At 37.9% G+C, this 22,131-nt stretch overlaps 2 protein-coding genes across 2 annotated transcripts; one reads left to right on the top strand and one right to left on the bottom strand.

Annotated features, from left to right (window-relative positions):
- The first annotated feature begins 2,245 nt into the window (after positions 1–2,245).
- On the top strand, positions 2,246–3,929 carry LOC133856578 (protein NODULATION SIGNALING PATHWAY 2-like). The gene has a single exon (XM_062291637.1). It carries the CDS (start codon positions 2,248–2,250, stop codon positions 3,781–3,783), a length of 1,536 nt encoding a protein of 511 aa, XP_062147621.1. The 5' UTR covers positions 2,246–2,247; the 3' UTR covers positions 3,784–3,929.
- A 2,328-nt stretch (positions 3,930–6,257) lies between these two features.
- Positions 6,258–19,637, bottom strand: LOC133856936 (autophagy-related protein 13b). The gene is made up of 4 exons (XM_062291993.1): positions 19,456–19,637; positions 17,833–19,305; positions 17,549–17,727; positions 6,258–6,917 (listed from the first exon to the last, which is right to left on the bottom strand). The coding sequence occupies exons 2-4, from the start codon at positions 19,213–19,215 to the stop codon at positions 6,560–6,562; spliced, it is 1,920 nt and encodes a 639-aa protein (XP_062147977.1). The 5' UTR covers positions 19,216–19,305; positions 19,456–19,637; the 3' UTR covers positions 6,258–6,559.
- Positions 19,638–22,131: the final 2,494 nt, after the last annotated feature.

Here is a 22,131-nt window from a genome sequence, read left to right as displayed (position 1 = left end):
AATATGCTTCTTTTTTACTAAATTGAAAAACAATTTTTTGCTCAAAGCTTTTATACGACATAAAGTGTAAGAAAAAACCTTTTGGAATGATTTTTTATTTTTTCATTTTTAACATATCATATCTTTAATATGTAGCATTTTTCACGTCATTTTATTGTAAAAAACAGCTTGATTTCAAAGAAATTTAAGAATTTCAAATTTCTTTGAAAAATTGTAGAGGATCCTGATCCTAGAATGACACCTAAATTAATAATAAAAATAATCTAATCATAATCAACTCAACTATCAAACCTATCTCACCCTCATTTTATTCCTATCAGGATATCATAATCATGTTAAATCATCAATTATCTTAAAAGTTTAAATTGATAAAAATTATGAATTTAATAATTTAAATAATACTTTAACACTCTCGCTTACGTGGGTTCAAACTCTCCATCAACAAATGAGTTCAACACCCCTAACATATTTAACTAAAATTGGGTAAATTGAATAGTTAATGTATGAATTTATGACTTGTGCTCTGATACCATTTTAAATCACCAATTATTTCAAAAGTTTAAACTGATAAAAAAATGATAAATCTATTCATTTAAGTATAGCCAATCGTACCGTATCTATAACGATTTAGAGTGAAAAAGAGAAAGAAAGAAAAAGAAAATTGATGAATATCTTTCAACATTTCCATAGTTATTTTCCTTTTTCAGTCAAATACTAAGGTTGTGCAGCTGAATACAAATAGGATTGATTGAAGTTGGTTGTTGGTGTTACATTAAAGCGACGCCACTTGGTTAGATTTGTCATTATATGACATAATTCTTCATTCCAATAATATTATTAGACATTAATTAATTAGTGACGTCTAACAAGACAAAAATTATAATGCCCAAAGTGCATGAGAACTGCTTTGTTCTAAACCCTAAACAGAACTCTTACAATGTATCCAATTAGCAGGGACGACGACCGTCTGATAATGACAAAATTAACAGAAGATTCGCTTCCCTTCATTGTCTTTAATCAAAACTTCCAAACAATTAAATCCAAATTAAAAAGTTAATTTGTTTAAACTTTAAATGGACTACACTAGTCAAGAAGCTCCCCATTGGTTAAGGGATTTGCATAGGAAGGAGAGAAATTTGTCTTATCCATTGTACTTGGCCTAATATGGCCCAACCAATGCATCCATAAATCCATCTATATCTTGCACACCGAAAGATCAAGCTTAATTTGCTTCCTTCCTTCCCCTCCCCCCCCGCCCCCCCCCCCCACCCAATTCTTCTTAGTTGTCACAGGCTCGAACGACCCACTTGTAGTAATTCGTTAAATAGATGCTATTAAAAAATGACCTTATCAACTTGCACTTTAGTAGAATTGTGGTGAGGAACTCGCTTTTCAAAACAGTAATTATAACTTAAACAAATATTTCGCCCCCCCCAATTCTTCTTAGTTGTCACAGGCTCGAACGACCCACTTGTAGTAATTCGTTAAATAGATGCTATTAAAAAAGGACCTTATCAACTTGCACTTTAGTAGAATTGTGGTGAGGAACTCGCCTTTCAAAACAGTAATTATAACTTAAACAAATATTTCGTAGCGCAGAAATCCCAATGGTCACGCCTAAAGGCGATAATTACACTGGTGGCAGTTCATATGCTAAGGTGGTTAGAATCGGATCTGATTCTCCTTGTGACGTGGCAACTAATTCGCCTTATATCGGGGGGGACTCGTCCTAAAACGACTACTTGTCGCAGTCACTACCCACTTACTCACTCACAAGGAAGCGTTGGATAACACTCTTTGCAAAGGCTTAAATTGACTCCTTCCCGCCTTTTAATTAATAAAAAAAAAATATTAAAAAAAAAAAAAAACTTAATTTGCTTCGTATTAGTGAAAAAAATGAAGGAATTTGTCATAACTATGAAATAGAGGCCAAGTCACATCAAGTACTTGTAATGAAATAGTTAACAGCCTAGTGAAACAAAATAGCAAGTGTGATTTAGGCGGTCGGTCTTTTTCATTGAGTATATACTTGCATGCTACAAGAATTGTTCATACTTAATTAATTGCTTATCTCGAATCACTCTTGGCATATACCATTGATCAAGAGAGTCTCCCATCTTTCAAATACCATGGTCCATTCTATTTATTCTTATCTGCACCTAAAAGAAAGCTACTAAATAAGTGTTGTGCCTTAGCTTTTCGAACCCAGAATTTATTTTATGTAAATTCTTAAGCTTTATCAGTTCCATGAATTCGATGGAGTATGAGCCGATTGATTACCTCTTCAACCCCAGTTACATTGACGAACTCCATGAATGTAGCTTGGAAGCTGCTTTTTCCTTTGAAACGGAAGATTTTTTCTCCCCGAACACCATTGGAGATGGTGCAATTGACGATGACGACTGCCTGGAAAGATTGCTCCAACTGGAGGAAGATCAGCTGCTGGACTTTGATACCATCTGTCAAGATACAGTAATGGATCTTGATCAGAGCGCATTAGAAATTGGATCAGATGATCGTGGAATGAATGAAGAAAACCAAGAAAACGTGAGTGTATCGACACAAGCAAATCCCCCTTTAAGGGGACTTCAAGAAGAAGAACCGATGCAAGAAAGCAGCTTGACCGATATGCTTTTGATGGGAGCTGAAGCTGTTGAAGCACAAAACTGGCCTCTTGCTTCAGCTGTGGTTGAGAAGCTTAACGATCTCTTAATTGATATAGAGAATGGTTATGGACATGACTTGTTTAAGAGGTTGGCTCTTTTCTTCACTCAAGGCCTGCATTACATGAGCATTGACGCCCTCAAAATGCGGCACGAGCTTTACCCGACCTGTCTGGAGGGGGCGGTTTGCACGGTATCTCAGAAATCTCAAAATGTAGCTGAACACAATAACTCCATTTTTGCCTTTCAGATTCTCCAGGAACTCTCTCCATATGTGAAATTCGCGCATTTCACAGCGAATCAAGCAATCATTGAGGCGACACTAGCCGATCGCGAGGTTCATGTCATTGATTTCGACATTATGGAAGGGATCCAATGGCCGCCTCTGATGGTTGAGCTTGCAATGAGGAAGGATACTACTGTCTTCAGATTAACAGCCATCATAGTGGAGAAGAAAAATGCTGCACTTGTTGAACAGACAGGAAGCAGGCTGAGAGAGTACGCAGATTCAATCAACCTGCCCTTCATTTTTGATCAGATGGTGATGGAAAGAGAAGAAGATTTGGAAAGGATGGAAGTTGGCAATACTTTCATAGCCAATTGCATGATCCACCAACTTCACATGCCCAACAGAAGTTTTTCATTGGTCAAAACATTCCTTGATGGTGTGATCAAATTGTGTCCTAAGATTGTTATTTTAGTACAAGAAGAATTGTTCAATTTTGGCATAATCCCATCCATGTCCTTTGTAGAGTTCTTCTTTGAGGCCCTTCACCATTACACTGCACTTGCAGAGTCACTGGTCAACAGCTATTCTGGGGTGTACAAAATGGGGTTAAGATTGATAGAGAAGGAGTTTCTGGGGATTAGGATTTTAGATTGTTTAAAGCAGTTTCCCTTTGATGAGGAGAAGAGAATGTTGTGGAGAGAGGGATTTGGTTCGTTGAAGGGATTTAGGAGAATCCCAGTGACTTCTTTCAATATTTCTCAAGCCAAGTCCTTGGTGAGCTTGTACAGTGGGGGGTATTGGGTGAAACATGAGAAATGCAGGTTGGCCTTGTGTTGGAAGTCAAGGCCAATGACAACAGCATCCATTTGGGTGCCTAAAAGAAAAAGATGAAGGTGAGAAAGGCCAAACCCATTTGTATACTTTTTAATTTGTTCAAATATGTGCATGGTTTATTGATAAATCAGCATATACGTCGAAACTGCACTTTGGTAGCGTGAGTAGGACGTACATTTTATTTTATTATAATGTTGATCATGAGGAAATGCTTATGTATCATATTTTTATTCTATAATTATTTCACAATATTAACGTGACAATCCGATCAACCAATATGCAAAAACAAACGTCAAGATTTTCTTTAACAAAATTTGACAAAAAAAATTTCAATCTCAAGAAAATCAACATAATTAATTTTCCTGAAGACTCCATTGAGATATTTCACTCTTTGAATTTTTATTAAACAAATGATTATCTACTTTTTGCTCGGTCTCTTAACCATATGACAAAAAACTTATCTCTATAAAATCTTCATCATTGATATATGTAATTTCTTTGAAATTATAGAAGATTCTAATCCCTACGTTTGGTAGTGTCATATTTTCAGGATTCCGGATAAGGGACTTCATTCAGATCTGTTTCACAATAAAGCTTTAGATAAAAAATTTCCTGTTAAAATATATTTAAATCAGCTTTGATATTCTAATTTATGAGCATATCCTTTTTTAAACCATACGACGTCGTGTGCTAAAATATTTCAATTTATAGATAACAGCCTTCTTTTTACCTTTACATGTGTCATCATTCCATTAGTATAGGTTTCTTTTCAGGGAAGAAAACCATAAAAAATGAAAACAACAACTATGTGTTCAAAATTGGATTATTGTTTGGGCTAATTGCATTCAGATCAACTTCGTCTTTCTCTTGCGTTGGGTTTGGTTTAGCCCATCCCAGCCTTATTCCTATTTTACCTTTGACCACAACCTCACCTGTCGATACAAATTTAGAAGGGGGCAAAATATTCGACTATCGCTTACCTACGGTTTCTACTGAGTTCTGATGGTCGTTTAGTTTTTGGCATAAAAAATCTATACCAAAGTTGATTTAGTTCGGTTAATCGGAATAGTTATTTTTTTGTCGATTAACCGAATCAAATCGAACCGAACTGCTACCTAGACGACCAAACCACACCGAACAAATCGTAGATAAGGCTGTGACTAATTGTCTACCAGTCTACGTATTGAGAAGACATAAATAAGGCTGTAACTGACAGTCTAAGAGTTGGAATTGAAGTTGAAAAGAGAGGGATTGAGTGAAAGATAACTGGCTGTGTTGTAGTTGGTGATAAGGCGGGAATAAGATAAGGCTACGTGGCATTAGCGTAATGGGCAGTAGGATTTCAGTGATATTTTGGATGATTTTCAAGTTTGACGCCCCTTTCTATACAACTCCTTAACCGTTAGGTTCACATCTTTAATACTCACCGTTCAATCAGCTTTTATTTTGTATTACTGTCACTATCACGCACCTCAGCAATGACATGCATTCATCTTCTCAACTCTCCATACCTGCTCCCTCATAGTTCTTTCTCCCAAACCATTCAAAGCCTTCATCTTCCTACTTCCTAACCATTTACAAATCACAGTCTCTGCAGCACATCTCCTCCCAACATCTTCAAACTAATTCACCATTAGTATGCTTGATTATTACATTTTTGTGCTGCCCATTTCATATAGAGGGGTATGATCTTTTTCCGGTACTTTTGAGTGATAACTCTATTTTCCAATATTTTTGTACTAACTGACTGTCTTTTAACCGATTCTATGAATTGATCCAATTTAACCAAAAATATTGAAATTAAAAATTGTCAAAATAAAGTCAGTGAATTAACAGACTTTAACAAACTTTGGCGGTAACCGAACCGAAAACACCCATACCAACACCGACCGAACCAATACCCACCCCAGGGAGATTTTATGTTCAGGACTATTGTATCATGTAATCTACAATTAGGATTTAATTTATTTACATAAAAGATTAAAAAAATAAAAAATAAATAAAAGAGGTAATTTAAATTTAAAATTAAAATAAAACAACCAGAAGTGATAAATAGGGGTGTAAAATCTTGCCTATAGGATCCAGAATAATGAAAAATATAGATCATTCGTTGACTAAATTAAAAAGATACTGCAATTATATTGGGCTAACAAACTCCTTAGACACCATAACACCCCAGGAGAATTATTTTCCAAACAAAACAATTTGAATATTGCTACTCTTCACACTTATTTCACATCGACTGACCTGACGTATTTTAAGCGGTTGACCATGATCAGTCACTTCAAAAAACAAAAGAAAAGCTACCGACTATGAATGTGAAGAGTAGCATTACTCAAAACAATTTTATACACTAAAAACGTTGGCACCAAAATATGGAGTACCGTGTACATTTCTTGATTGGCAATCTGTAGAACAAACCACGCAGCAAATATACAGATTCTCAAGCATTCGGGGTTCAGTCCACCAATTCTACTGATTAGCAATGTACAGAGAACACAAATAACTAAAAATAAAAGAAAAGAAATGCATAACCCATAAGCCAAACCAATTTTACTATACAATATGAACATCAGTTTAGTTCGTGCACATTTTTTACATCAACGTAATTATATCGAACCCTTCCATTTAATCACCAAGTTTATGCAGAGTTAATATAAACATATATAATTGCATATGTTATGTACAATATGGAATATAAGCACTACCAAACATATTCTTCAGAATCAAACCGCTGTAGTCTGTACACATGTTCAAAGGATTCAATATCATCATAGGTTCAAAATCCAGTTGTACCTCCTCTACTGGAAAATTCTGCTGCAGTGTAATTGGATTATGTGTAGGATTTACCAGCTTGTTTAAGCAACAGATTCTTCATCTCTCTATAGCCCTGGAGCTCTTCTAATGCATCAGCTGTTGTCTTCATTGTAACAAACCCAGAAGATGTCATGCTTGCAGAACCGGCATGCTGAACCGCAGCATTACGCTCTTGGATGCTGTTGCTCCACATTTCAGGCCCAGAGGATTGCGGCACATTTAATGAATTGGAAAATTCTGCACGGAGAGGTGGGGCTTTCTTCAACATGTTAACAAGAGCACCAACAGCAGCCTCATGTGATTTTCCTGTTGGAAAAAATCCTCCAGGCTCAATTGGCTCACAAAGATGTCCTTTCTGATCAAAAGAGTCAGGTCTGGGAGACATGCACTACAGGTCAGTTTTCATTCACTACAGTACATTCAGAAAACATTTTAAGTATAAATCTCATTTCATAGACAAATCAAGCCAAGAAGGCAGAGAAGATCCTCTATGATAATTGATGATAGTGCAGAAGAATATAGGGTGGTAGAGACCTAATTTTGCAGGAAATTCGGCAAAATTTACTTCAAATACTAACCACTCTGTATGAGACCATGCTACAAGGTTACGGATTAACATTTTGCTGTAGAAATAATCTTTATAAACCATGTACTCTTCCAAACTTTTCGGTCCATTGTAGAAAATATCTATATATTAGAAAAATTCTCTCCATACTTCTAGTCTAAGATGGGTATTACCAAGAACCTAAACAGTAAATTAGTATGAAGCATTAACCATATGTACTCAGATTAACAAGTAACACCTAGAGGCACAAAAATCTGATCTCATAATAATGAATGAAAAATGCCAGTGCTTAAAACTAATGGTGTAAAGTAGACCTTCAAACCAAGATTCAGGAAATCACTACCCTACTTTGGTAAATGCATAAGGGATAAGTGGCTATTCTGGTTTCTGGAAGCAGAAATGCTGTAGCAACAAAGCCTCACATTTCACTAATTTCATTAATGGTGACCCGTAAACGCTACCTCTTCTGCAATTGATTCAGTGAAAAGGTTTTAGTACCCTCAGGCTTCATGAAGAAATATCTATACTCTCTGAATAAGCACACTGAAAGATGAGTAGGAACTAGGTAACCAGGCCTACAAGGCATAATCTGGGAAATTGCTTCAGAATTCAAGGGACTAGTAGGACACCATGAGCAGTTAAAAATGCATTCTAACATCATCTCTAAGAGCACTAGCAGCAGCTTCCTCTAGATTTTCCTTAAATTTAGAGAACCAAACTATTTTTTGCTTCCCTATTCAAATAAACTCCACAATACCTTTCCTCATCCATTTCCAATACCATTTAAATATTATTTAAATTAAATGTTAGGGGAAAGAAAAGAGAAAAGAGAACCATTTAAATATCAAATTAATAATATAGGAAAGAGAGGAAAGAAAAAGCCTTTTTATATCAAAATAATGTTAAAGAAAGCAAAAGTGCTACCCTAGATTTAGGGTAGCACTTTTAGTTCCCTCGGTGTTCCCTTGGTTTACGGAACACAAAGGGAGTCACATGTGGTTTTTTAGGAGTTTTCCCTACATAGACAAAAATTAGCTACAAATTGGTTTGTAACTAATTTTTAATTTTTTTTTCTTTTTTTTTTTTTTTTATAAGAGAAATTTTATAAAAGATGAAGGCGTCCTTGAGTATACAAAAGGACACAAAAACAGAAAAAGCAAAAAAGACGAGGAAAAAAAAAAAAAAAAAACACCCACAAAGACCCAACCACAGCAGAAAACCCAAAAACGCTCTATAACATTACATCACATCAACCCTCTTGCTTTTACCCCGAGTAGAACCAAGACTTCTAGCATGATAATTGATATCGCACTCAAGGTTACAAATTTCTCCATTCTCTTTAACCTTAGGAGTGGAGATTGGGACCTCAGGACACTACCCTTCAACCATTTGAGCCATGACATTCAAAAAACCCTTTACGTTCCCCTCAAAGGAAATCCCCACAGTTTAGAGGCACAACCCAGCGTCAAACACTGCCCCGGGAGAACCTACAACCTTTTTGGAAATGCCTCCCCTCGAAGATTCACACACCTCAAGCAGCAGAGAAGAAGAAACCCACACCAACAAAAGCTAACCGGAGGCTTCCAAACTGCCACAGACTCCAAAGGCAGCGAAGGATGATGGCCCAACGAAGGAGGAGAAGCGGTGATCTGGGGCAAGCGAACCAAGGCCCTGGCTCAGTAACTCCAGAGAAGAGAGGAGAGAGACCAGTCAAGGTGTTGGACCCGATATAGCATAGATCTCACCCGGCTTGGACAGAGACCTAGTCGAACCACAAGCACCACTAGCGGAATGTGGAGACACTAGAGAAGACACCAGGCTAGAGGACACTAACTGGGACAAGAAACTTGTCACCACTGAAGCAAACCCGATTAGGAGTGGCTCAACAATCACCGCAAAAGCCACCATCGCACCAGACGACTAGCCAAGAGAACCCACCGCTTCCAGCACCAAAGAAAAGTTCGCTAAAGGCGAGGAGTCGCCGTGACCCAAGAGATAAAAACCCACACCCGATAAGAAAGAATTGGAACCAGAACCCGGAATAAGGACCCGACTTATTGGCCTTCTTAACGCTGGGCCTAAAGCCCCATTTCCTGGATTCAACCCGTATCCAAGCCCCTCTAGCCACAATATAAACTCTTAAAAACCCGGTGATGAGAATCAACAAGCACCATTAAAAGATCCATTGCATGTTCTAGTTGGGCCTATTATTAGAGCAAGATCCGAGAAGATCAAAAAAGCACTTAACGGGCTGATTCAAGAGATTTGGGATAATTCTAAAATGGGGCATTCCAAACTTGGCCCAAATGAAGATGAAGGTGTAATAAATTTAATCCAAGCTATTGGCTAATTGACTTGCCAATTCTATACCAATTAATTGGTTAATTGACTTGCCAATTCTATACCAATTAATTGGCTGATTGACATGCCTATTTCATACCAATTAATTGACTGATTAACTTGTCAATTCCATACCAATAAATTAGCTGATTAACTTGACTATTTCAAACCAATTAATTGGCTTATTGACTTGCCAATTCTATAACAATTAACTGGTTAATTGACATGCCTATTTCATACCAATTAATGGGCTAATTGACTTGCCTATTTCATACTAATTAATTGGTTGATTGACTTGCCAATTCTATAATAATTAATTAGTTGATTGACTTACCTATTTCATACCAATTAATTGGCTGGCAGACTTGCCAATTTCATACCAATTAATTGGCTGATTGGCTTGCCTATTATTAGTGCTAATTTTAGGCTCCTATGTTTTTGTCCTTTTATTTTATCTACTTTCTTATTTTGAATCAAGTTAATTTCATTTTCCTTATAGTGGGCGTGTATGGCTGAAAATGTTATAAATAGCATACAATCATTGTAATGAAATTATCATTGAATAGAAATAAAAGCAAACGTGAGGTTTGTTTCCTCTATTGGTTCTTCAGAAAACTTGTGAACTTATCAAGGATTCTTCCTTGTGGCGTTCAAATTTTATACCTTCAGTTCGTGATTCAATTATAATCATTGGATCGGGGTTTGTTACTTTATACTTTCGGTTCACGTTTCATTTATAAACGTTGGATCGGGGTTTTTCTATCAAAAATCTGAATTTTAGCTTTCTTGGGCAATTATTTCAATATTATTTGTTGGACCTCAAAAGTATGTCGGATGAGGTTCACACCACCCTACCCAAGCCCTTACTGCCTAAGAAGCGTTTCAGCCCAACAGGAAAAAACCTACCCAAATTATGTTTGGACCCAAAAACCCAATCCAACCAGACACCAAAGATCTCGAGAAGCTTCTTGAAAATCTCTTTCCCCTCTTGACCCTAAGCTTCACCTACACATACGTCAAGCCTGCCTCCGCTAAAGCCTCTGCTGTTGCTTCGAAACCTGGAATCTCTGACATTGCTTCGATCCAAGGACCCATTAGCACGACGGTCAATACCCATAGGAACAATCGGGGACGTATCCAAGGCGGAACAATCCACCGACTACCGGACCGTCGCCTGCACTAGACTCAACGTAAGAAGCTTCTCCACCTCACACCAAGCCACCTCTGTCGACTGGACCAGAAGCCCACCACCGATGAAAGGGAAGGTAGGCTTCGAACGCACCACCTCCGCAAACGACAGAGGACTTCCTGCCTTTCCCTTGCAATCGCCCACAGGAGCGCCACTAGCAAACAGAGCCTTAACCGTGGCTTCAAGAAAAGTCAGGGCTTTGCTCAGCTCCTCGAAAACACAGCTCCAACCCTGCCCATCCCGGCCTTCAAGAAACATGGTCATCCCGCTCTGACCGTCCACAGCATAGACCGCCACCTCCAAAAACCGACCACATCTGTTCCCACCACTCCGAACGAGGCATGCCATGATAAAATGTTTGAGAGTGAAAATGCCAACATAGATAATGGCTTAATTAACGCATAATAGGTTATGGATTACCATTGTAACGAGCAAATTAGGTTTTTTTTTATTCCAAATTGTCAAGAACATTGTAATGACCCAGGAAAAGCGCTAGTCACATTTGGGTTATCACGTCAAAAGGACTAGTCAATTTGAAGCTTCCCTATAATCACTAATGAAGCTCGATTTCACCTAATAAGTAAGCAATATAAGACTTAGCATTCATAAGTGTCTTATAAACCACTTCATCTTTCCAATATAGGACTAAGGTGTTACAAACTCCACTCTCTCTCTCTCTCTCTCTCTCTCTCTCTTAAACCGCCAACATCCTCTTCAAGGCCATATTATTATTATGCAGTGCTCTCCAGTATCACATGACGTTACTAGATAGCTCTGATACCATTTGTAATAACCTAAGGAAAGCGCTAATCACATCTGATCACCCCAAAAGAACTAACTAATTTGGAGCTTCCATAAAATCACTTACAAAACCTAATTTTACCTAATAAGTAAGCAATGTGGGACTTAGCACCCATGAATGTTTCATAAACAACCCATTCTATGTGGGCTATTCATCTTCCCAACATGGGACAGGGTGCTACAAATACTGTCATTTAAAATTCCAACGTTCATTTACACTCCCAACGTATTTCAAATTTTCGAAGGCCCTGCTAACCAAAACAGGAAAGATATAACCAGAGATCATACCACTTTCCAAGCAAGCTACCACAAATTTAACATTAATGTCTCTGAATGGTAAGAGCAATTTCTTCTGCCACCCATATCACATAGATCATAACTACGGAGTTTTGACGAATACATCTCACAAAACATGCCAAGATACCTCTATTATAGCAAAGAGCTAAAAGTTGGTTGGGTACTCCTGTTTACATAATCTAAAACAAGGGAGCTTTTCTTTTCTTTTCTTTTCTTTTCTTTCGTTTTCTTTGACTTCATGAAAGATTGCCTCCTTCAACTGCATCCTTTCAACCTTCTTTTAATATAAAACAAAAATCCCTGTGACAATTTTGTGAAAGCTGGCTGGTTCACCTGGGAACGGACATCCCTTGTCAAGAAAAAAAAAAATCTCCTACCCTAATAATACTTCAGACAAAATGGTCAGCGAGTGCACGCATCACCATACAGTACAGGCCTTACTCATCAAGAGATGAGTGAGGAAATTTTCCATTCCACAATTCCTATCAGAATCTTTGCCTACAGCTATTAATGTTATCAATAACCAATTTGAGTAGAATTCGAATTTAAAAAACCTACCCAAACATATTTTTAAAAAAAATAATGCGGGGACCTACTAAACAATGCAACCGGTACGGGTTTTGTAGAACGATAGTAATCAAAAATAAAATGCTACCCAAACATGGGCCTTCAATTCCACAAAACCTATTGGATTACGTGAACAAGATATTTGTACGGCATTGGATGTCTAAAGTGTGAAAATATTTTAGTTTAAAAGAAAATAAAAATACACTTTTAGCCTAAAACATTGTAGAATGAAACAAAGTTGTGCATGAGAAAGAAAGAAAGGAAAGAAAAAAAAAAAAAAAGGGTGAAGAGAGAAATGACCAAATTTTTATAGTTATTAAATGATTTGATGAATGAAAAGTACTCACTGTCACTCACCAAATTCTTTTGGTTATAGTAGTAAGTCTGCTGGAAGTGATTTTTATGTATTTTCACCAAATTGCCTCACCAGAAAGCTATTTTGGTGAGGCTGTTAGAAATGCTCTTACACAACTTCTAAATCACAGGCCTCCTTCTGAAATCCTAGATATTGCTCCACCAGCTTATGCATCTCTATCAGCCTAAACGATTCCAGTTTGAAAGCACATGGTAATCTATTTTGTTTCAGTTCTAGATTAAGGCATTAGTAAACCAACCCAAGCACCTAGGAGTTTGGATGCATCCACATTGCACACAATGCTAGCACTGATAACTGCTCCATTGCTAACTTCTCCAGTATTTCATAAGGTTGCCGAATGGAATATACCAAGAATCAACAATGAAATATGTTACTTCAAAACTGTTATGCATATAAAGTTCTTTTTAGTTAAGATTTAGCTGTTTGAATAGTCTAACCATCATCTCCAATGGTTGACCATCTTTCATTTAATTCAACTTATTTGTTAGGGTAAATTACACTTTGCCCTCTTAAACTACCACCACATTCTCAAATTGACTTCTGAACAACTCGGACCTACAAACTACTGCAATATTTTGAATTGCCTCCTATGTCAAAATTGGCCATTATTTGGGATGAAAAACGGTAGCACATGCCTTGCACATGGGCCTAAGTTACTAAATTGCCCTTTAAAAAAATTTACCAAAAAGTAATAAAGGGGCGGCCAGCCACCCCTCTAAATAGGTGAAGGGTGGCATGCAACCACCGCCTTTGTTGTGTTAGTGGGTGGCCACACGGCCGCCCCCCTAAACAGGTAGGGTTGAATTTGTGACCACCCACTCTGAATAGGAGAAGGGGTGGGCATGTGGCCACCCCTTTTTCATGTTGGAAGTGGCACATAGCCACCTGTCTACATAGGTAAGGGCAGCCACACAACAACCTCTTCTGAACATGTGAGAGGTGGTTGCGCGGCCTACCCCCAACATAACAAAGGGGGTGGAGGGGTGGTAGTTTTGAACAGAAGGGGGTGGCCGCCCAGTAACCCCATTTATTATGTTAAGGGGTGGCTGTACAGACGTGGTAAGTTTTTTTTATTAAGTGAGGGCAATTTGATAACTCAGACACACGTGCAGGGCACGTTGTAACGTTTTTCATCCCAAATAACAGCCAATTTTGACAAAGGGGGGAACTCAAAACATTGTGGTAGTTTATAGGTCCGAGTTTCAACGTTTAGAGGTCAACTTGAGACTGATGTGGTAGTCTGGAGAAGCAAACTGTAATTTACCCTATTTGATAATATAAGGATCTAAAAAACATACCAATCATTTCATTAACATCATCCTCATATGTCATAACTTTCAGCAATTAGGGGAAGAGCTAGAAAAGAAAAAATTTTGTTAAAAGAGAACAAAAATCCCAAGTTTGCAAATTGTAGAAAGTATAAAGCAACAATCAAGTCTTTACAAATAAATCAGAAACCCGCTTCAGCAATTCGGCAAACTGTAATTTACCCTATTTGTTAACATAAGTGTCTAAAGCATAAAGCATTTTTGATAAGTTTGAAAATTGTAGAAAGTATAAAGCATTTACACATAAATCAGAAACCCGCTTGAGTTTTAAACAGTTTGAAGATACCATTCACTGTCTTTCAACTTACTACAATTTATTGATATATACTCCCACTCATCTTTTCAGCAAAATATCATAATAGACCTCCTAACAAAACCACAGTTTAAGGTGTTTGCCTTAGAAAGAGATGGCTAAGTTGAAATTCAACCTCCTAGAACTCATCTAAGTTCCTCATCAAAACTATATGTTGACTGATCTAGAGCCTATTTGGATCTTTCATCCAGATGCAGGTTTCAGTTCTCAGAATCGCCAAAAATAAAAATAAATAAATAAATAAAAACCCAACAAAAAAAAGAATTGAGCTTTTTTTTTTTGAAGTAAAAAATTTTATAAAAAAAAACGTAAAGCGCCCCTACGTATACAGGAAGTATACATAGAAACAAACAAAACTGCCCACAAGAAGAAACTCAAATAAACCCTCAACCCTAAGACCCTCAAACCCAGAACCCACATGGAGCATATACACGCTACAACACGTGAGCCTTGCCGAGAAGACAAAAGGAAAAATAATTGAAAACAGACAACAAACAATAATCAACAAAAGACAAAAGGAAAAATAATTGAAAACAGACAACAAACAATAATCAACAAAAGACAAAAGGAAAATAATTGAAAACACATTATGAATAAATTATTTTCAGATATTCATAAAAACAGCCTTTTACAATTGTCCTTTGTCCTGAGACGTCTTACTTTTAGATCTATCTTTCCTTCATGTAGTAATGACTAGAATAAACAACAACATAAGCCTGAGTCTCTGACTTATAAGTGTTAGTTCACATCAGGGGAGATAACATCTTAAGTGCATGGTTGAGGGACTAATCTATTGAAATAGCTGGGCCAAGTCAAGCATGGGGAAGATAGTACCAATGGGTTACCCGGCTTGAGCCATGCTAACTGGGCCGGTTTCCCTGATAACCGACAACCAACCAACCTCAGGTTGATGCCAGATTTTCCTGCAAACTTACTAATTTTGTAGAATTTGTTTCTTCGTCTTTACACACACACACACACACACACACTAAAAAAAAAAAAAGAAGAAGAAGAAGAAGAAAAGAAAAAAGAGAAGAAGAAGAAGAAGAGAAAGAAAGAAAGAAAGAAAAGAAAAGAAAAGAAAAGAAAAGAAGAAAGAAAGAAAGAAAGAAGAAGAAATAAAGGTTTTAAGTCCATGCTTTCTATCGGGGTTGATGGGAAACAAGGTATTCAATGGGCTATGAATCCGGATATCCCTTTACAGAACTTAAACTGAGATTCAAGGATTCGAGAAAGATCCAGTTAGATTTAGCCTTCCCTTTCCTGCCTTAGGATTGAATCCCTTCTTGACAGACTTCTTCTTTGATTCCTCCCCCAGCTTTCCTTTACCCGGTTTCACTAGCAGCATTTACCAGAAGCTATTTCGAACATCACTATAAACCCAGTTTCTACATTATATCTCTAATTCAAGTAAATTAAATCCTGTTCAAGTGCAGAGCAATCATTCAATTGCTTGAATCGGCCAGTCTGGTGGTACTGATATCAAATCATATGAGAGGTTAGCAATAACTCAGATCAGAGGCGGAGCTACGTTGTAAGGTGGGGGGGCCAGGGACCCCCCTAAAATTTTTGAACTCCTTTCTACTTTTAACAGTTTTATATGAAGGCCCTGCAAGTTTTTGTGATTGGCCCCCCCAAGTTTTTGGGTTTGCCCTCCCAAAGTATTTTGTTTGCCAGAGTCAGTAGACTTTTAAAACAAAACAAATTTCTTTTGTCAGATATTAGGCTATCTCACTTTTTTATGTGCCTAGAGACAAGGGTTCTAGGTTCAAGAAGTAAGATTGCATACTGAAGTGTGCACTGCTCAAGGTGTACGTACTGCATCAAAAGTTGCTTATTTTGTTACAAACTTTTTGACACATAAGGCTAAGAACATGCCACATAAACCCCTTATTAAATTTTAATTTTTAAACCAAAATTTAACCACTTTTGTCTTTTTGTTACCTTTCTCCCCCACCCTTCTGCGTGCATCTTCTTCTTCATTTCTCACTGAAAATTCACTTTTTCATCTCACTGAATTTTCACTTTCTCACTGAATTTTTGTTCTTCTTCATAAAGTCTCTTCCTTTTTCAAATTAGATAGGAAGAGAAGAGAGATTAGAGGTAGAGAGAGAGAGAGAGAGAGAGAGCTCTTTTGGCTATTTTTCCAAATGCTGGTACGTAGTACCATTTGCTTAGCATGATTCTTTACCTACCTTGCTAAACTATACACTGAAAGAAGGCATAGATCAATGGTGAAATGGGTTTTTGGAAAACGGCTTTGACTTTGCCGTTAGAGTTGAAGTTGCCCCCCCCTCTGAAAATTCTGGCTCCGCCCCTGACTCAGATGTTAGATTTTCTGATGCTGTAGTAACCACAAGGGTCATTTCAAGAAATTTTATAATTTCTACCCCTTTTAAGCATTAGAAGACAGCAGTATAGAAGAGACTATTCGGCCCAAATCAATGTTGTCAAAGAAGATAAGAGGATTCTTACTTTTATGCAGAGGTCAAAAATCCCAAGCCCCAGAAAAATAGAGATTTCATCCGACTGTGATTTTGGAACATACACAAGTACCAAACCTAGATGATTTAGAATATGAACTGCTGACAGCAATATGGCAGGATTTTTTTTTTTTTCAATGCATAGAATTACATAAATGCATACAAAAATTCACAATTCTAAATATGTCAACCTTCCAAACAATCAGTATGAAAATGGGAGATAAGCACATCAAAGTCAATAGTCTAATGGAAATCAAATGCCCAAAAGTAGAATTAAAAGTAAGAAGGGATGTTCAAATCTCAAAGAATACAAAAGAACAAAAATAACACAAAAGAAAAGAAAATATTATTTTGTTAGCACTTGGCAGTTTCATTCTAATCCCTTCCTAGCATATCTCACTTCACTCACCTTCCTAACACACTTCACTCGCGGGGGTTTCTTTGATAACGGGTGCCCAATGCATCTAGCAAACATGGTAGAACATGTCACAAGACTGTGTACCAACTATGATATGAATTTCTATCATGTTTTTACGTTTTTCACATAATGTCCAACTCATTGATTTGAAAACTATTAATGAAAACACTAGCATAAAATACTCTATCTAGAATGTCATTGAGAAAACATGATGATAAGGGAAACATTGCCTAGTAGAACAAAGGAAATGGAAAAACTTATGTTAAATATTACCAAACAACTCTAATCATTTAGAAGTAGAATCCATTGAATCAATTTCGTGAATTACCTGCTACCTGGATCCGTCATATCATCATCATCAACATCAAAAGGGCAAGCAAACTCTGGATAATCAAAATCATCCTGGAAAGACCTGCTGGAGCTTCTGGAATTCGAAATCTGTGGTGAGCAGTTGGCTGATATCTTTGTTCCAAAATATTTTCTGATCTCATCTTTTCCAGGAGAGAACTGCAGCAGACAAAAAGAAATCATAAATGAAAGAAACACTTCTCCCCCCCCCCAAACAAAAAGAAAAACACTCTAAAGACTATAACTCACTGATGAAATATCTACCTGCTCAACTGTTGCACCAGTCTGAATTGGACCCATAAAGTTATCAGTCCTCAAAGTCCCAGACCTAGTGCTCCTAATGGGAGGAGATGGAGGTAAATATTGTTTATTGGACAATGATGGTGAATTAGCAAGCTTAGAAATGGGTATATTTACAGGGGCACTTTCAGATCGTAAAAGCCCCTTTGACAGATGACTCCCAGGAATACAGATTGGTGGTGATGCGGAAGGGGAGGGGGAAAAGGTAGGAGAGGGATAGTAATCAAAACTTGTATTCTTCTTATGAGCTACCGATGTTTCAGGCGGATGAGGAGGCAAGCTCATAGGTGGGAAATGGCGGGAACTTCGGTAAGAAAGTGAAGCTTGCTGTTCTGAATGTGTAGGTGAAGGTGAAGGTGAGAATGAAACCAAAGGAGATGAAGCTCTATTAAGATCGTAAGCCCAACTATGCCGCCTTGAGAATGGCAAAGATGATGGAGAGCCATGAGTCCCGGACCCTGCCACAGATAGGGATGGAAACCTTTTAAGTGGGTCTGCCAATGGGCTGCCTACATAATCTGATATAACTTGCGGGGACATAGGAGTCGATGATTCAGAGCTTATATCCAAGTCTGCTGAACGATACAACACCGAAATGCAAATCCTACCAGACGAAGTTTCCAAAGGGGTGAACCCAAATCGCTGCATTTCTGCCTCTTCTCTACGACTAAAGGGTTCGACAAGAGAAAACACCCGGTGAGCAAGACTAAATGTTCGTATCTGGCAAGACGAATTGAGATCACGAAAAATCTTATACGCAGGTAAAAGCCTAACAGTTGCATACAAGGACCTCAAAAGCAATATCGATTTCTTGTATAATGTATGCCAAGTATTATTGCTTGACCTCCTGCTCCCTGAACTACGATTATCCTTCACCTTCCTACTCTCATACTGCACTACCCATCTCTCTATAATCTTTTCACTCTTGACCTGATGACACCTGAACTCATCCTGATCAGAATTCCAACAATACGGATACCGTTCTTTCGATGACGAAATCCTAATAGGTGAAAAATTCATCGAGTCCCAATCAACAGGCCTTTGCACCAAAACCACATCGACCACCATCCGTTGGCAATTGCTCTGGCGCCAGAGATCAAGATTCTCTAGCACAGCAGGGCATTCCCTAAGCGCCAAATTAAACCACTTATCCCTCAGCCTCACGCTTGATGAGGACGATGTGGACGAAGACGGGGAGGACATGGCTTGCTCGCAGCTAAAATTACGCGACGAAGTGTCAGGGGACCTAACCTCGAGTATTATCTGTAGGCTTTTGTGGAAGATTTCAGTGATTATTTGTTCAATTTTCGCCGCTTCAGAGTGAGAATTACCATGAGAGGGTGCCATGTTCACAGAGACTATAGACTATATAACCGGCAAAGGAAAAGCAACAGCAAAAATCAATAGAACCCTTAAACCCCTATTCAAAGCACCTCACTGCAAAAACATCCAAACAGAGAAAATAGAGAATTCAAAGGCCGTTCACATAGAAAATTATCACAAGTGGATGAGCTAAAAAATAAGGATTATAATCAACAAAAGATTAAAAATGGAAACTAAATTAGAGAAGACCAGGCATAGACTCACGGTTAAGTAGCTCGTCTTGAGCAAGAAACGCCCTATTTGTTTATATATGTATGCATAGATATATTATTTACAGTGCAAAAAAAAAAAAAAAAAAAAAAAAAAAAAAAAAAAAAAAAAAAAAAAACCCTTCTTTTCTGGCAAAATGGAAGAACCCTAATTCGGATGTAACTCTGAGAGCAAAAGCCCCGAAAATCGAGTGAAGGGGTTTTCGTATTTATCTCTGAGAGATAACAACTGTAGGTCCCAGTTAGTGCCCTTACGGAGTTTTTTCTTCTTTTTTTTTTTTTCTTTTTTTGGGTCAGAAATACTGAAATGGAAGGGAAATAATGAAATATAACGTGTTTTTTTTTTTTATCATTCATAATTCGTAGGGATTTTTAAAAATATTTTAGCACGTAGACTTTATTTAATTTCGACGAGTTGGGATGGGAACAGGGAACAGATAAAGTCAGTCTACAGTAGCGGACCAGTCTCATCTTACCACGTTATTAAATGGGCCCCAAAAAAGTGTACGGTTCCACAAGCGCAAGATCTATTGGAACGATTATGTGCTCGTTCCAAATTTTTTATAATTTTTTATTCTTTCATAATTTTTTAGACTAAAATATTCCTACACTATAAAAAACTGGATCATCTCTATTAATGCACATGACTTATCATCAAAGGACCCTCATCCTATATGGGAGTCTAGTGATAAGAAATAAGAGCATGAAGAGATAGAAATAGGAAGACAATGTAATCTAACTCAAACTCAATGTATAGACGAGGAAGAGTTATACTTTAATATGAAGAGGTAGAGTTGTAGATAATCTTATATATTGTGAATGCTATATATATATATAGACCAACGTCTTTGATCCTTATGTCTGATTCTGATTGTGACGTCTCACATCGCCTGGATATAGGAATGGGAATGTACTTATATGTATATTCGCATCCTTCTTGAAAAAATGTGTTTTAAAGTCGTGATGGTCATAAATCTATTAGAACTCCGCTGTTAAGCATGCTTCTGTGAGAGTAGTATCAGGATGGGTGACCTCCTGGGAAGTCTAGTTTTAGGAGCAAAAAACAAACAATATTGTGTCATTTGGGGTGAGTTGTTATAAATGGTATCAGAGTCATTGTTCGGCCTGAGATGGGGGAGTGTGAACAAGCCCATGAGGGTCGCTAGCGGACATTCGCTGGAACGCCAAGAATTGGGTGATCCCATGCGGGTCACCAGCGGGGACGCTAGATCCCAAGAGTGGGTAATTGTGACGTCCCACATCGCTTGTGTATGGGAATGGAGATGCGCTTATATGTAAGTATATTCGCATCTTTTTCTTGACACAACGCATTTTTAGGCCGCGATGGCCATGAACCTATTAAAACTTCGCAGTTAAGCGTGCTCCTGCGAGAGTAGTATCATAATGGGTGACCACCCCCAACGATACAATATTGTCCGCTTTTGGCTCTCTGGAACTAGACTTCTCAGGAGGTCAGTCATCCTGGTACTACTCTCGCAGAAGCACGTTTAACTATGGAATTTTGATAAGTTCATAGCCATCACGGCTTAAAAAACGTGTTGTATCAAGAAGGATGTGAATATACATATAAGCACATATTCATTCTCACATAGGCGATGAGGGATGTCACAAGAAGTCCAGATTTAACTGAGAGGGCTTCAACCCCAAGAAAATAGTGAAGGGCACCCAAATCTTTAACAGCGAAAATCAACACTGAGGAGCTGAAGCAGTTCAGTAATTGCAGCAGGGGCAAAGGCTGTGATAATTATGTCATCAACATATATGAGGAGATACATAGTGACAAAGTTGTTGTGGAAAATAAACAACGATGAATCTGCCTTGGAGCCAGTGAATCTAAGCTGGAGTAGTTTTTCACTGAGTCTAGAAAACCAGGCGCGGAGCGCCTGTTTTGAACCGTATAGAGCTTTGTGGAGCTTGCAGACATGATGTGGATAGCTTGGATGAATGAATCCGGGTGGCTTGATCATGTATACATCTTCGAAGAGGAAGCCATGAAAAAAGGCATTCTGAATGTCTATTTGTTTTAGGACCAACTTGCAGAGTAAGCAAAAGATAGCACAGTTCTTATAGTTATATGTTTAACAATTGGGCTATAGGTCTCACCATAGTCAAGTCCAGCTTGTTGATGAAAGCATTTGGCGACTAATCATGCCTTGTGGCGTTCAACGGACCCATCGGCCTTTCTTTTAAGTTTAAAAATCCATTTGCAACCTACGACATTATTAGCTACCATTGGAGGAACAAGAGACTAAGTATGGTTTTGGAGCAAGGCGTTGAATTCCACTTGCATTACATTACGCCACTTAGTGATGGTGACTACATTCGAGAAACATGTAGTTTCCACAAGGGCTGATGTAGTTATGGATAGAAGTGTGCAATGCACAAGGTATCTTATTGTACCATCTGTGAGTTTCCGTTGTTAAACAATATGATTCTGAGCCCTTGTGCGCATAAGATGAATGGGAGGAGGAGCATGAGTACTAGAGTGAGAATGAGTCACATTTGGTTCTGCAAAAGATGAATGGGAAGAAGTAGGTGATGGAATTATCTTTGATGCTGCAGGAGAAGGTGTAGGCAGAGTAGGAGTATGTGCTGGAATAAAGGGAGCAGGTTGGGCAGCATAGGACTCAGTGAGTGATGATGTAGTGGC

This window comes from Alnus glutinosa, chromosome 14 (assembly GCF_958979055.1).
Source record: "Alnus glutinosa chromosome 14, dhAlnGlut1.1, whole genome shotgun sequence".
Classification (NCBI taxonomy): Eukaryota; Viridiplantae; Streptophyta; class Magnoliopsida; order Fagales; family Betulaceae; genus Alnus; species Alnus glutinosa.
The sequence above is the reverse complement of the archived record's forward strand: the minus strand, read 5'-3'. Positions and strand labels throughout refer to the sequence as shown.

What these genes read in the sequence shown, in the direction of transcription:
- LOC133856578 (XM_062291637.1), top strand. Translation starts at nt 2,248, where the DNA reads ATGAATTCGATGGAGTATGAGCCGATTGATTACCTCTTCAACCCCAGT.
- LOC133856936 (XM_062291993.1), bottom strand. Translation starts at nt 19,215, where the DNA reads ATGGCACCCTCTCATGGTAATTCTCACTCTGAAGCGGCGAAAATTGAA. An exon ending in CTGGTGCAACAGTTGAGCAG is followed by an intron (nt 17,728 to 17,832) that starts GTAGATATTTCA and finishes TGTCTGCTGCAG; the next exon opens with TTCTCTCCTGGAAAAGATGA. An exon ending in ATGACGGATCCAGGTAGCAG is followed by an intron (nt 6,918 to 17,548) that starts GTAATTCACGAA and finishes CATGTCTCCCAG; the next exon opens with ACCTGACTCTTTTGATCAGA.